The sequence below is a fragment of the Rhineura floridana genome, chromosome 3, assembly GCF_030035675.1.
Source record: "Rhineura floridana isolate rRhiFlo1 chromosome 3, rRhiFlo1.hap2, whole genome shotgun sequence".
NCBI classification, from domain to species: Eukaryota; Metazoa; Chordata; class Lepidosauria; order Squamata; family Rhineuridae; genus Rhineura; species Rhineura floridana.
In genome coordinates this window covers 40,947,869-40,962,487 of record NC_084482.1, presented here as the reverse complement: position 1 = coordinate 40,962,487, position 14,619 = coordinate 40,947,869, and the positions used below count along the sequence as shown (strand labels likewise).

The 14,619-nt window shown below is 46.0% G+C and overlaps 1 protein-coding gene across 3 annotated transcripts; it reads right to left on the bottom strand.

Annotated features, from left to right (window-relative positions):
- Positions 1-454: 454 nt before the first annotated feature.
- Positions 455-14,066, bottom strand: ZC3H10 (zinc finger CCCH-type containing 10). Of its 3 annotated transcripts, XM_061615504.1 has the most exons (4): positions 13,988-14,066; positions 13,519-13,778; positions 12,552-12,623; positions 455-3,005 (listed from the first exon to the last, which is right to left on the bottom strand). In XM_061615504.1, exons 3-4 carry the CDS (start codon positions 12,567-12,569, stop codon positions 1,791-1,793), a joined length of 1,233 nt encoding a protein of 410 aa, XP_061471488.1. In that variant the 5' UTR covers positions 12,570-12,623; positions 13,519-13,778; positions 13,988-14,066; the 3' UTR covers positions 455-1,790. The 3 variants fall into 3 exon arrangements, with proteins under 3 accessions (XP_061471488.1, XP_061471487.1, XP_061471489.1); XM_061615503.1 differs by having other exon boundaries at positions 13,519-14,048; XM_061615505.1 differs by lacking the exon at positions 12,552-12,623 and having other exon boundaries at positions 13,519-14,048.
- Between the last annotated feature and the right edge of the window lie 553 nt (positions 14,067-14,619).

The following is a 14,619-nucleotide window of genomic DNA, read 5'->3' as shown; positions in this document are numbered from 1 at the left end:
GTTTTGAGAATATTTAACGTTTAGTGGCATCCTGATTATGACAAGACATGCCTTTAATGCCGAACTTAATATATAGGAGAATATTCTTCCAGAAACTCCTAAAACAATTGCCAATTAGCAGACATAAAAAGAATACCTTCTCATAATAGCAGGTTAATAGATCAAGGCATCCTCTTCTAGTCCACCTCAGATGGCCCAGTTGTACCAAAAGCAGAAAAAGTTTGCCTAAAATAAAAAGTATCCTAGCTTATTTCTCCCCTACCCTTTATTTTACTGTTTCACCATTTCCTGCAATGCTGTCAGTGTTTCAGAAAGCTGCTGTGTTCTGTTCCAGAGGAGAACACATTGCAAAACCTACACAGATCCTGAACCACATACGTATAAATCTATCATCGGTGACAGGAAAACTTTTGAAAATATATACATATATATAAACACACAAAATGTCAGCATATTTGTGAGGTCTGTACATTTGTTTTAATAGTGGAAAACATTTACACTGTTAACTGTAGAAACAGCTGGGTCGTGAAGCATTTCCCTCATTTTCATTAAAACAATCTAATAAAACCCAATCCATGAAAGAACATGAAACGCTACCATAGACCCAAGGAGGAGCTAGAGTTCGTATCAACAACAAAAATCCAAATAGAAACACACAATGAGGGAAATTTCTTGTTTTTTAAAAAAGTGTGCCATAACAAAATATGAAGTGATGTAGGGCAGGTGAGTCCCTACAACAACGTTCTCAGGTATGACAGCAATTTAGACATGAAATACAGGCAGAAAGCAGTACATTTCGCAGAGGAAAGAACAAGACAGTGGGAGAAATTTCTCGGTTTGCAAGGCACCACGTACCCCTGCAAGCGTCAATTGGGAAATCAGGCTGCTCAAGCCTTAGGGTTGCTGCAAGGCATCCTGTCACTGTATCCTGGATGCATTCATATAAAAGAGGCCATCTTTATATATGTCCACAACCACTGCCACCCTGCAAATTGCCAAACTTTGGTAAGGATACGTAAGTTGAACCTGCTCTTTCCAGGGCTATAACTTCAACTTTCCATTCCTAATCAATCCAGAAGGAATGGCAAGATTTAATTTTGTTTTCTGAAACCATTTCCAGTTTATCGTATATTATACCAACAAAGCTCAAGTAAGTTATACACAGGAATTTAGATTCCTGCCTTACTAGATCAAGAAAAGGTGCACAAAGATACAACACACAGGCTGCCACAATCACTGCCTTTTGTGGAGCTAGTACTGTTTTAGAGTCTTTGCTCTTTTCTTTGACTGGGCAAAGGAAAGCCTCTCTTCATTTTATTGGCAATCACCGGGGAATTTAGCTGTCTTTTCTCACTGGACCACCACAGGATGGATTCCATGTGCATATGCATAAGCAGTGCTTCCAAGATGGGGCAATCTGCTCAGCTACAAAATTCAAAGGGATTGGGTGGGTGACTACATTAGGATGGACAAGCTGCAAAACAGATATAAGGTATGCACAAAGGCTATAAGATTACTATACTCTCCAATTTGCATTGTTAGCATCCCTGAGCCCTGCGGTCATTTCAGGGGTAAGCTCCACATATGCCTGCATGAGGAAAATCGTCAACCCAGGCTATGGTCCTTCCCCCTATGTAGAGATAAGAATTCCTGTGACTTTCAGATCAGCATCTGAAATCAGTTCCATTCTCTTTTCCTTGTGTTAATCACCTCCAACAAGATAGACATGGATCCCAGTAGTGACCCAGGGAAAGCACGGACTGAATGAAGATACTTCCCTTAAATGTAGGCTAGTGGGGCATAGCTGTTATCCTCATACTCTGGGAGGCTATGGGGTATGTCACCATCGGTGTAGTGGCATGGCTCATGGTGATCCCCCCCAGTGGCTGAGCCATTGACACAGCCACAGGTGCTACTGATACAGCCACAGGTGCCATGGAGACGGGTGGAGCCATCCCCTGGGCAATGGTCTGAGCCAGAGCTGCTGAGAGTGGGGTGATTTCCGGATTCATAGGAGGTGCTGCATTGCTAGGGGGTGCTGCCTGAGCTCCAGCTGGAGCCACCAAATCCTGCTGGGACACAGGCCGCGGCTGCAGAGCTTGGCTGCTCAGGGTAGTGTGAGTCTGGGCAATGCTGTGATTATAATTGGTGACGGTGCCCACAGTGGGTGCCAGAGTCTGCTCAGTGGCTGTAGCTGTGGAGCTGAGAGTCATCACCTTGGCCTGGTTGCGGAACTGGGCATTCTGTTCCAAGAGAACCTCATTGGTGGCTAGAAGGTTGTTGACCTGCTTCTTGAGATCCTCTACACGTTTGCGGAGCATGATATTCTCCTCTTCCAGGAGCCGGTATTCCACTGTACGTGGACTGGTGAAGTTATACTCATAAGTCTCAAAGTGGAGCCCATCTACCCGCCGCCGTTTGAGCACCGGGTCATGGTCATCATAGCATCGGTCAGAGTCATACATGGGATCATAGGGATCATATCGACGTACAGGAGTGGTGATGCCCTGCTCCCGGGTGGCCAGCCCCCGGGCATCGTATTCATAATCCCGCTGCAGGTGCTGAAATCTACATTTGGCCCCACGCTGGCAATCCCCCTTGAGAAAGTCCCTACAAATGGGTACTTCCTCTTTGCTGTTGGGGAGATCAGCTGGGGAAAGGCCAAGCCCAGCTGCTACTTTCTGGCGAAGACGTGGGGGTAGCTCCCCAGTCTTTTTGTAGCAGTCTTCATCCTCCTTGGTGCCATGGATGAAGCGGCAGTTGATGCGGACACATTCCTTGTTCTGGAAGTCATGGCAGAAGATGAACTCATTCTTGCTAACTCCCAAGTTGGTGACCTCATTGATGTCAGGGTGACGAAAACGACAGCGTTTGCCCCGCTTGCAAACATTACGCAGGAAATCCCGGCAGATGTCATCGGAGTTGGCACTTGCCTCATCACTTCCACTACCACTGCCATTATAGGTATTGTCACGGTCAGGCATTTTTTCATAGCCCTGTGAAGGCTGAGAGTCAAAATCAAGTTACTGTGTAAGTTTAAGAGAACAAGTAAGGAACACAAGGCAGAAGAGTGTCCAGTTAGTAGACACTAGACACTTTCCATCAGATCCAAGTATTTTAGAGTCTATGTACAGCTTCTCAACTATCAGAGAGAAATGACTTGACTGGCAGCTTAATCTTATTTATTTTATTTATTATTTGATTTCTATCCCGCCCTTCCTCGCAGCAGGAGCCCAGGGCGGCAAACAGAAGCGCTAAAAACACTTTAAAACAACATAAAAACAGACCTTAAAATATATTAAAACAAAACGTTAAAATTTTTTTAAAAAGCTTTAAAAACATCGTTAAAAAAGGGTTAAAAACATTATTTAAAAAAACATAACAAGCAATTCTAACACAGACGCAGACTGGGATCAGGTCTCAACTTAAAAGGCTTGTTGAAAGAGGAAAGTCTTCAAAAGGTGCTGAAAAGATAGCAGAGATGGCGCCTGCCTAATATTCATGGGGAGGGAATTCCAAAGAGTAGGTGCCACCACACTAAAGGCCCATTTCCTATATTGTGCAGAACGCACCTCAAGAGTTTCTGCAGGAGGCCCTCACCTGCAGAGTTCAGTGATCGACTGGGCATATAAGGGGTAAGACGGTATTTCAGGTATCCTGGTCCCGAGCTGTATAGGGTTTTGTACACCAAAACCAGAACCTTGAACTTAGCTTGGTAGCTAATAGGCAGCCAGTGCAATTCTTTCAGCAGCGGAGTGACATGTTGGTGATATGCTGCCCCAATGAGCAGTTGTGCCACTGCGTTGTGCACCAGCTGCAGCTTCTGGACCAACCTCAAGGGCAACCCCACACAGAGTTGCATTACAGTAATCCAGCCTGGAGGTTACCAGTGCATGGACAACAGTGGTCAGGTTATCCCGGTCCAGAAACAGCTGCAGGTGTCTTACCAGCTGAAGCTGGTAAAAGGCACTCCTAGCCACTGAAGTCACCTGGGCCTCTAGCGACAAAAGATACTGCTGACACCTCACCCCAAAGCTCCTGATGACTGCTCCCAAGGGCTTCATATAGATGTAAAACAGCATGGGGGACAAGATGGTACCCTGCGGCACCCTACAGCACAACTGCCAGGGGGCCGAAAGACAGTCACCCAATGCTATTCTGTGAGAGCGACCCTGGATATAGGATCGGAACCACTGTAAAACAGTGCCTCCAATAACCAGCTCACCAAGTCGGCCCATAAGGATACTACTGTCAGGGTGTCTAAGGCTGATTCAGTCCCATAACCAGGCCTGAACCCAGATTGGAATGGGTCAAGTTAATCTGTTTCATCCAAGAGTGCTTGCAATTGCTGTGCCACAATCCTCTCAATCACCTTCCCTAAAAAGGGGGTATTTGCAACCAGTCAGTATTGTCACAAACCAATGGGTCCAGGGCGGGCTTTTTCAGGAGTGGTCAGATCACTGTCTCTTTCAAGGCGGCTGGAACCACTCCCTCCCGCAATGATGCGTTGACCACATCCTGGATCCACTTGGTCAGACCTCCTCGGCAAACTTTAATAAGCCAAGAAGGGCAAGGATCGAGAGGACACGTTGCTGGCCGCATCATCGCAAGCACCTTGTCCACGTCATCAGGCCGCATCAACTGAAACTGTTTCCAAGAGGTTGCAGCAGACGTTGCACTGGACACCTCATTGGGGACTACAGTAGATGTGGATGGGGCATCAAGACTGCCCTCAAAATGCCTTGCAAACAATTCACAGTGGGCCTCCGAAGGATCTAAAACTCCATTTCCTGGAGTTGATGTCAACAGACGCCTGACAATATGAAAAAGCTCCACCGGACGGCTACTTGAGGATGCGATGGAGACAGAGAAGTGGGCCTTCTTCGCTGCCCTCACCACCACACAGTAGGCATGGTTATGATGTTTTACTTGTGCCCAATCAGCCTCACAGCACGTCTTTTGCCACTTGCGCTCTAGCCGTTGTCCAGCCTGTTTCATTGCCCTTAGCTCACTGATGGACTAAGGTGCAAGCCAGGCTCCACAATGCCGGAGAGGGCGCTCGGGGGCAACCGTGTCAAGAGCCTGATGCACCTTGCTGTTCCACAGTGTGATAAGGGGTTCAACAGGGTCACCTGCTCTATCTACTGGGAACTCCCCCAGGGCATTCAGGAATCTTATGGATTCCATTAGGCTCTGGGGCGGACCATCTTAATCTGTCCACCACCCCTGCAGGGAAGGATAGGAGCCATAAGTCTAAACTTCACCAGGAAGTGATCTGACCATGACAATGCCCGCTGTAATGAGTTTGCTGAGCACTTCCAGCATAAGATCTTATGCATTCGCCGAGACTTAGACTCCCATTTTATAGCAGTTGATCCTAATGAGGTGTCCGGAGCACAGTCTTGTCATGTTTTATTGGATGAGTTTCAGTTGGTTCAGCTCGAAGACGTGGACAAGGTGCTTGGACAGGTAAGTGCAACCACTTCGGTACTGGATCCTTGCCCCTCTTGGCTAATAAAAACTAGCAGGGAGGGAACAGTTGGCTGGGCCAAGGAAGTGATAAATGCCTCTTTACGAGAGGGAGTGGTCCCTGGCTGTCTGAAAGAGGCGGCGGTGCAACCACTTCTGAAAAAACCTTCCTTGGACCCAGAAAACTTCAACAGCTACAGACCAGTGGCAAATGTTCCATTCCTGGGCAAGATCTTGGAACGAGTGGTTGCTAGCCAGCTCCAGGCGTTATTGGATGAAACCAATTATCTAGATCCATTTCAATCGGGTTTCAGGCCTGGTTTTGGCACTCAGACGGCCTTGGTCGCCCTGTTTGATGACCTATGTCGGGAGAGAGACAGAGGGAGTGTAACTCTGTTGATTCTCCTCGATCTCTCAGCAGCTTTTGATACCATCGACCATGGTATCCTTCTGGAGAGGCTTGCGGAGTTGGGAGTTGGAGGCACTGCTTGGCAGTGGTTCCGCTCGTACTTGGCGGGCCGTCTCCAGAAGGTAGTGCTTGGGGAACACTGCTCGACACCGTGGGTTCTCCAATGTGGGGTCCCGCAGGGTTCGGTTTTGTCTCCTATGCTTTTTAACATCTACATGAAGCCATTAGGCACGGTCATCAGGAGTTTTGGAGTGCGTTGTCATCAGTACGCTGATGACACGCAACTCTACTTCTCCTTTTCATCTTCTTCAGGTGAGGCTGTTGATGTGCTGAACCGTTGCCTGGTTGCAACAATGGACTGGATGAGAACTAACAAACTGAGGCTCAATCCTGACAAGACCGAGATGCTGTTGGTGGATGGTTTCTCTGATCAGATGGTGGATATATATCCTGTTCTGGATGGGGTTACACTCCCCCAAAAGGAGCAGGTTCGTAGTTTGGGAGTCGTTTTAGACTCTTCCCTCTCACTTGAGGTTCATGTAGCCTCGGTGGCCCGGAATGCGTTCTACCAACTTCGGTTGGTAGCCCAACTACGTCCTTATTTGAGTAAGGAGGACCTCACATCAGTGGTACATGCTCTGGTAACCTCGCATTTGGACTACTGCAACGCGCTCTACGTAGGGCTACCTTTGAAGACAGTTTGGAAGCTTCAGCTAGTGCAAAATGCGGCGGCCAGATTGCTAACAAGGACCAAGCGGTCCGAGCATATAACACCTGTTCTGGCTCACCTGCACTGGCTTCCAATATGCTTCCGGGCCAGATTCAAAGTGTTGGTATTAACCTATAAAGCCTTATACGGCGCGGGACCACGATACCTGTTGGATCGCCTCTCCCGATATGAACCCGCCCGTACACTACGGTCTACTACAAAGGCCCTCCTCCGGGTTCCGACTCATAGGGAGGCCCGGAGGGTGGTGACAAGATCTAGGGCCTTCTCAGTGGTGGCCCCCGAACTGTGGAATAGTCTCCCCGAGGAGGTGTGCTTGGCGCCAACATTATTATCTTTCCGGCGCCAAGTTAAAACCTTCCTCTTCTCCAAGGCATTTTAATTTAAGTTAATTTAATTTTAATTTTAAATGTGTTGTAATCTGATTTTAGATTTTGTACTTTTTATATGCTCTGTTGTATTACTGTGTAATTTTATTGTATTTTTTGTTGTTCACTGCCCAGAGAGCTATTGCTAGTCGGGCGGTATATAAGTTTAATAAATAATAATAATAATAATAATAATAATAATAATAATAATAATAATAATAATGGACATCCACCCCCCCATCTCCAGACCACCCCTTCCTCCATCTGGAGCAAAAACCAAGTCGAGGGTGTGCCCTGCCCTATGTGTTGGGCCAGTAACAACTTGAGACAGCCCCATGGTCATCATGGAGGCCATGAAGTCCCACCCTCAGCACGGACATTGAAATCACCCAGCACTATCGTTCTGGGCTCCTCCAACACCACAGCCGAGACGGCCTCCACCATCTCAGTCACAGAAGCTGTCGGGCAGCAGGGTGGACGATACACCAGCAGCAACCCTAGTTTACTGTCTCTTTGGCCCAACACCAGGTGCAGGCCCTTACAGCCAGCTCCAAGACAGAGTGGTTTCCTGGTGACAGAGATGGAAGTTCTGTAGACCGCAGCAACTCCCCGCCCCATCCCTGCAGCCTGTGCTGGTGTTGCACCGAGTATCCAGGTGGGCAAAGTTGGGTCAGATCAACTCCTCCAAGCTCACCCACCCAGGTCTCGGTAATGCACACCAAATCAGCACCTTCATCCACAATCAAATCATGGATGACAGTGGTCTTATTGTGTACTGATCTGGCGTTAAACAACAACACACACACACACAGGCCAGTAGGCACAGCAGATGAGCAATGAGGAACCCACCCATGGGAGGAGTAGCAGCAAAGAACAAGGCGCAGATAGCCTTGCCCTTGTCTTCTATGGTAATTCACCACCTCCCCATGGCTATATTTCCCTCTGCCCATAATCACCGAAATTGGGGTGGCATCACCCATGTTCCTCCGTACTAAAATTCCTCCTAAACACCTGATGTGGACCCAACACAAGCCCACCAACAAAACGTGCTGGAGCAAATTATCCCAGTAGGCCTCTGCAAGGATTGGTAATAGTCATACACATTCAAACTTTTTCACACAGGGTCCATCTACTCCCCCTCCTGTCTCACACCCAGGGAGGGCCAGCCTTCTACCAGTTACAGACTCTCACTCTGAAGACATCTGGTGACTATCTCCTATCATTCAGTTCACTGCACAGGCTCCCACCCTGTGCAGGAACTACACATGCACCACACGCTCTCCCCACCACCAATCTCTAGATTGGTTCAACAGAAAACAAATTAAAAAAAGAAACGGTAATAGAAGGGGGGTATCACCCTTGCTCTCGGGACTCCCTAAGAAATTCCCCAAGGGGAAACCCCGTTTGGAGTTGCCCCTTCGGTGACAACCCCACTGCCCAAGGGCAGCTGGCATTTATGCCTCCTGACCCAGCCAGCAGCTGATGCAAGAGGCTGCAAGATTAACTGCAGCCTCTCTCTGGAGCCAGGGTCAGGTAGGGGTCCCAGTCCTTGCAGCACTTACTAGGGACTTCAGCTGTCTCGAGGGACAGCAACCCAAAGGAGCGAGCAGCAAGCACCCAGATGCTCAGATACTCACTCCCAGGGCAGGTCTTCAGTCCCCTAGTGCTGCAGCTGTATTTGTTTGCATAGAGTGGCTTTCATACACCAATTTTAGTATTTCCCCATACTTTCCCCTAGTTCTATCTTTTGCGAAGGAATTATCAGGACTAAACACTGCACTCAAGGATGAATCATATAACTGCTCTATATAAGGGCATTATATTTTCTATCCTTTTCTTCAGTTTTCTAATTTTTCCCTCTTATTATAGTAGCCCATTATACAGATATTTACAGGAATCTGTCTAAAGCTGTTCCATGATGTTTCCTAAATGGCATTTACAGTCCTGAAACCAAATGCATGTGCTTCTGAATAGATGGTTTTAGGACCAGGACCTTGATGGCTGTATTTAACTGTCTTCAGACAAGCCAATTATAAAGATGGAATGTAGTCTCGTTATGGTGTTTAAATCAATAAAATCTAAATTACTGCAGATCAATCAGACCCTTCAGAGGCCCACTGTGAATTGTTTGTAAAGCACTTTCAGAGTAAAGTAGCTCGCCTCCATAGCAATCTTGATGCCCCATTCACGTCTACTGTAGTCCCCAGTGAGGTGTCCAGTGCAATGTCTGCTGCAACTTCTTGGGAACGGTTTCAGTTGATGTGGCCTGATGACGTGGACAAGGTGCTTGCAACGATGCAGCAAGCAACGTGTCCTCTCGATCCTTGCCCTTCTTGGCTTATGAAAGCTTGCCGAGGGAGTTTGACCGAATGGATCCAGGGAGTGGTCAACACATTGTTGTGGGAGGGAATGGTTCCAGCCACCCTGAAAGAGGCAGTGATCCGACCGCTCCTGAAAAAGCCCACCCTGGACCCATTGGTTTGCAACAACTACCAACCAGTCGCAAATACCCCCTTCTTAGGGAAGGTGATCGAGAAGGTTGTGGCACAGCAACTACAAGTACTCTTGGATGAAACAGATTATCTTGACCAGGACACCTGAAAGACCGTCTTATCCCTTATATACCCAGTCAATCACTGCACTCTGCAGGTAAGGACCTCCTGCAGATGCCATCTTATCAGGAGGTCTGTTCCGCACAACATAGGAAATGGACCTTTAGTGTAGTGGCACCTCCCCTTTGGAATTCCCTCCCCTTAATTAGACAGGCGCCATCTCTGTTACCGTTTTGGCGCCTACTGAAGACTTTCCTCTTTCAACAAGCCTTTTAAGTTGAGACCTTATCCCAGTCTGCGTCTGGGTTGGAATTGCTTTTTAATATGTTTTTAAACCTTTTCTTTTAACAAATGTTTTTAAAGCTTTTTTTAAAAAACTGTTTTTAAATATGTTTTATTTTAATGTATTTTAAAGTCTGTTTTTATGTTTTAAAGTGTTTTTAGTGCTTTTGTTTGCCACCCTGGGCTCCTACTGGGAGCAAGGGTGGGATATAAATCAAATAATTAATAAATAAATGACCCATCTGGTTTAGCATACCAATTTGTAATGAACAGCCCTTAAACCTCTTCATAAGACTTTCATTCTTTAAAGCTTTCAAAATACCTTCTCTGTCTCATCTGTTCCCTCATATTTTCTGGATTTCTGCAGCACAGAAGGGGAAGTAAACTAAGAGTTCTAAGGTCTTACCCCAAGATCACGAATGGACTATTGTCCAACAACTGAACATCAGGGCTGTTATACAACATCGCCTAATATGGGTAAGGCACCCCTTAATATTTGTAAGCACATCATCACGGCTAAAAGACAATGATTTTTTCATATTTTGAAGGCATCCTTCTTTCTTTATTTGGTATTCTGCTATATTCCATGGACTCAAAAGCAATTTACAGTGCTTTCTCTAAATGTTAATATTTTCATTCCCTAGTGCAGGGATGAAGAACCTGTGGGCCTCCAGATGTTGCTGGACTCCATAAACCCTAGCCAGCATGCCCACTTGTCAGGAATGATTGAAGTTGTAATCCAGGGTTCCCTAGCCCTCCCTAGGGGCTCACAATTCAAGGAGTAAAATAGGGATTCAGCAAGAATGAAAATAGAGAGTGGCATTAAGAGGATGAATTTATGGGTTACAATATAGTGATTTTGAGTGGTATTCAACAAAGCAGCACAAGGATTAGCACTAATACAACAGGACTTTCCCCTCATGCGTGCCCTGCACCTTCATATCTGTTTTGGAGGGTTGCAGGAAAACCGAGAACAGATTTATGGGGTGCACAGGGGTAGGAGAGGGAGAAAAGTCCCATTGTACAAGGAGAAATCCTTGCTCTAATGCAGCTACCAACAGCACTAACTTGTGCATATGTGCTTCTGTGTAATTTTGTAAAATTAGGCACTACTACTTGGGACTTACACACAAAGCACTGAGCTACAGCTTCAGTGCTATATAGAGCAGGGCTGTGGAGTCGGAGTCGGGAGCAATTTTGGGTGGAGTCGGAGTCGGTAGAAATGTACCGACTGACTTCCAAATAAATTTTGATTGACAAGAAGCAATTTTGGGTGGAGTCGGAGTCGGACAGTAGAAAAATAGAGGAGTAGGAGTCGAAGGTTTGGCATACCGACTCCACAGCCCTGATATAGAGCTTTATTTTTGCCCATAGTAATGAATGTCAGCCATTCACTTATACTGAGAACAAGTAAGGGAATTCACTCAAGGATGCCATAAGAATAGGAGCTACTCTCTGTCACTAGTGACTCACTGAAATCATGTGCCAGACTGAGTTCTATGTACACATGGACTGTAATGAAAGCCATATCCTTTCTCCATAGCTGCACCCCATGCCCTGTTTCTTAGGACTGGTTCTCCCCGTGGTGGAAAATCTGTGACCGGGCTGTTCTACTTTAGACTGCAAGTTGGAGCATAAATAACTGAATGCTCTTTTGTGCAAAAAACTAGTATGTCAAAGAGAAGATTAGCCTAGAACTCCTCTCTGACATCTAGTTATGTATACTGACGGAACTATTATATATAGGGCAGCCTTTCCCAGCCTTTGGGTCCCCTGATGTTGCTCGACTACACTTCCCATAACTCCTGACCATTGGTCATGCTGGCTGGGGCTGAATGGAGTTGTAGCCCAGCAAATCTGGGGACCCAAAGGTTGGGAAAAGCTGGTATAGAGGATTATTCAGTCACATGAACCCTCCCTGCAGTCTGTTGTAGCACAGTCCAGACCAAGGTTTACCACATGGCTGTGAATGATATATATAGCTCAGTTTATGGCTGGCTATTATTTACAAGGAGATACTTAAGATGCAACCAAGAGAAATTGGCTGCAATTCTTTTACTCTCGACATAACAAGATTTTACCTTCATACAGATATATCTGACATTCCTAGCAATATTGTTTGAAAACTCAGATCACGCCAAACCCTTCAAATACTTCACAAAGGTGAAATCTTGTATCAGATAAAAGAAGCTCCAAGTTATCCCACCCATCTGCTGTCACAGCCAAAGCATGGCTGAAAATTGAGAGTTGGATTTGCAGAATTTATGAGAATGGGTGGACACTCAATCTGCAAACTCAGCATATTTTATATTTACAGACTGGCACAAAACCCATAGTGAACCTCCATAGGCAACTAGAGAAGACTGTGGGGGTAGAGTCAGCTCAGGTGGCATACTTCACAATAAAAGGGCAAACAAAACCCCACACACAAATTGCATGCTTTTTAACTCTCATACTTCAGGTTTAGCATTAAAATTCCAGAGTGGAAACTCCCATGGGGTCATTGCTCAGCTTAAAGTCTACAGCTGCAATGCTATGTACACTTACCTACAAGTAAGTCCCACTGAATACAATGAGACTTTCCTCTGAGTAGACCTACACAAGATTACTCAGATTTGTAAATCAGTTTACAATCATGCTATTTCTAAATAATTGTCTACTAAAGGTCCAAAAGCCAAGAATATTTAACATTTGACCATCAGCAGACCATTCAATAAACCATCAGTTATTAAACTTATCTTTACCTTTGTGATACAAAACATTCAAAGTCATGCCAGGGTTATGGTAAGGACTCAGACTTGATTTGTCCCCCAAAGCTATACAAAGAAAGATAAAAAAGTAATGCATGAAAATCACTCCTATTTGCATGCATTTGTCTTGAGAAAGAAAGATAAAAATTATTTTGCACCACTATCCTAATCTCAAGAGGGAACTATATTTCAGCTGTCTAGTCTATGGACTTCAAGCTTTTACCTTTTTACCTTAATTTACAGAGAACACCTGTGCATCTGCCACAGAACTGCTTTGAGCTGCCCGGAATTCTGAGGTGAACCATAGGATGCACTTAGTTCACACAGAAACCTGGCCAGGCCTGCTATAAATCATCCTATATAAAATACAAATGCATTCAAGAACATGATCAACACTCCCCTATGCCTGCACAGTGCAAAGGAAAAAGCAGCCTTTAAGGAAGCTTGCTCTGTGAACTGAGTACAAAACAAAATCAATTTCCAACACAATAAAATAAAACTTATTTATTTACTTATGGGGGTCCATAGTTTTCATCAGATTCTCAAAGGGGCCTGTGACCCCAAAAAAAGTTGAGAACCACTGGTCTAACGATCCTACTCACATCTTTGAAAACTGCCAGACGACTTCATTACCAAATAAAGTTAGCAGCAACTTTTGAAGAAGGAGGAAATAAGCAATCTGCCCGGTCTAATATGCTTCTAATAGTTTGTATCTTTGGTGAATGGGGACCCATCTTTATAACGCTACAACTAAAAGATCTGTTTGTGTGTTGAGGGTGGGGGCTTCTTAAGAACACATACTGCATGGAAACAGCATGCCCTTCCAAACCTTGCAATGACCAAAATTAAGATTAGGATTTGCATGTGCATTTCAAATAACTGGGTCCCTTCTGTAGTACTTTGATGGCAGGCAACGTTGACAACGTATTCTGTTTTTAAAAAAGCAAAACTATGAACAAACCTCTTTGGCTTCAGCGGCGAGGATGTATTCCGATCAGAGTAGTGACAACGTGATGTAGCTCATCCGCGATGTCAGTTCCTTCATAACTCATCTGGTGTTCCGTTCTCCAACTACACAAACCCCATCTGAAACTTTACGGCACCCCGTAAACCTTAAAGAGCAAACAGCCCTAAAAGACTTCCTGAGAGGAAAAGGACCGAGACAGGCCCCAGTTTGTCCCCAGGAGATCAGGTTGGTTGGATGAGGTGGAGGAAGAAAGCCTACCACAAAAAAGAAAGGGAGCTGAGTGGTCCCGCGGGAGGCCCAGGGAGGGGAAGTGCAGGGGCGGGACCTAAGGAACTCCAGGAGCGGGGTCTTGCAGCTTGGGGGCATTCATTCCATAGGCAATGTGGGGGACACTGGAAACCCAAGCCGGAACAAGGGGAGCGAAGGCCAGACTACCAATCCCCTCACCCTCCCACGCACTCACCCTCACTGCGACCTCATCTGGTCCAAACAAAGCGCAACCCCTTCCGGCGTAAATTTCCCTCCCTCTTGCCGCCGCCACCGGAAGTACTCTATGCTACTTCCTCCGCTCAGGACGGCGAGGAAGGGAACGCGGGCAACCGAGGTTGCTGGGGAAACGTGACTCCCATTTTTCTCCCTTTCCACCGCCATATTTATCGTTAATAAAGAAATGAACCGGGGAAGGAACGTTTCCACTTTACGCCGCAGGACATTGTAATGAACGTGGCGTCGTTGTTGTACTCTCGTTCATTTAAGAGTTTACGTGACGTAATCAGGCTGAACGAGTGAAGCCCCTTCGTAGGACACTTGGCTTACTAGCCAGAAGAAATTATACGCCCCTTACACAGGACAAAATATGATGCACTGCGCTGGGTTTATAGCTGTACTGCAGGCACGCTCTTCCAAAGCCTGACCCCATCATTCCGGACAGTTATAACCGATAAAAGCATTGCACTTACTCCCGTTTCTAATAGCACAGTTCGAACACCCGTTTTCAGAAATGTTCTTTCACGTGTGCAGATAAACTTGAGGCATTATACATTGTTGATATTTAGCACTGGAAAACCTAAGCTCCGCTTATGCTTTGCCCTTTCT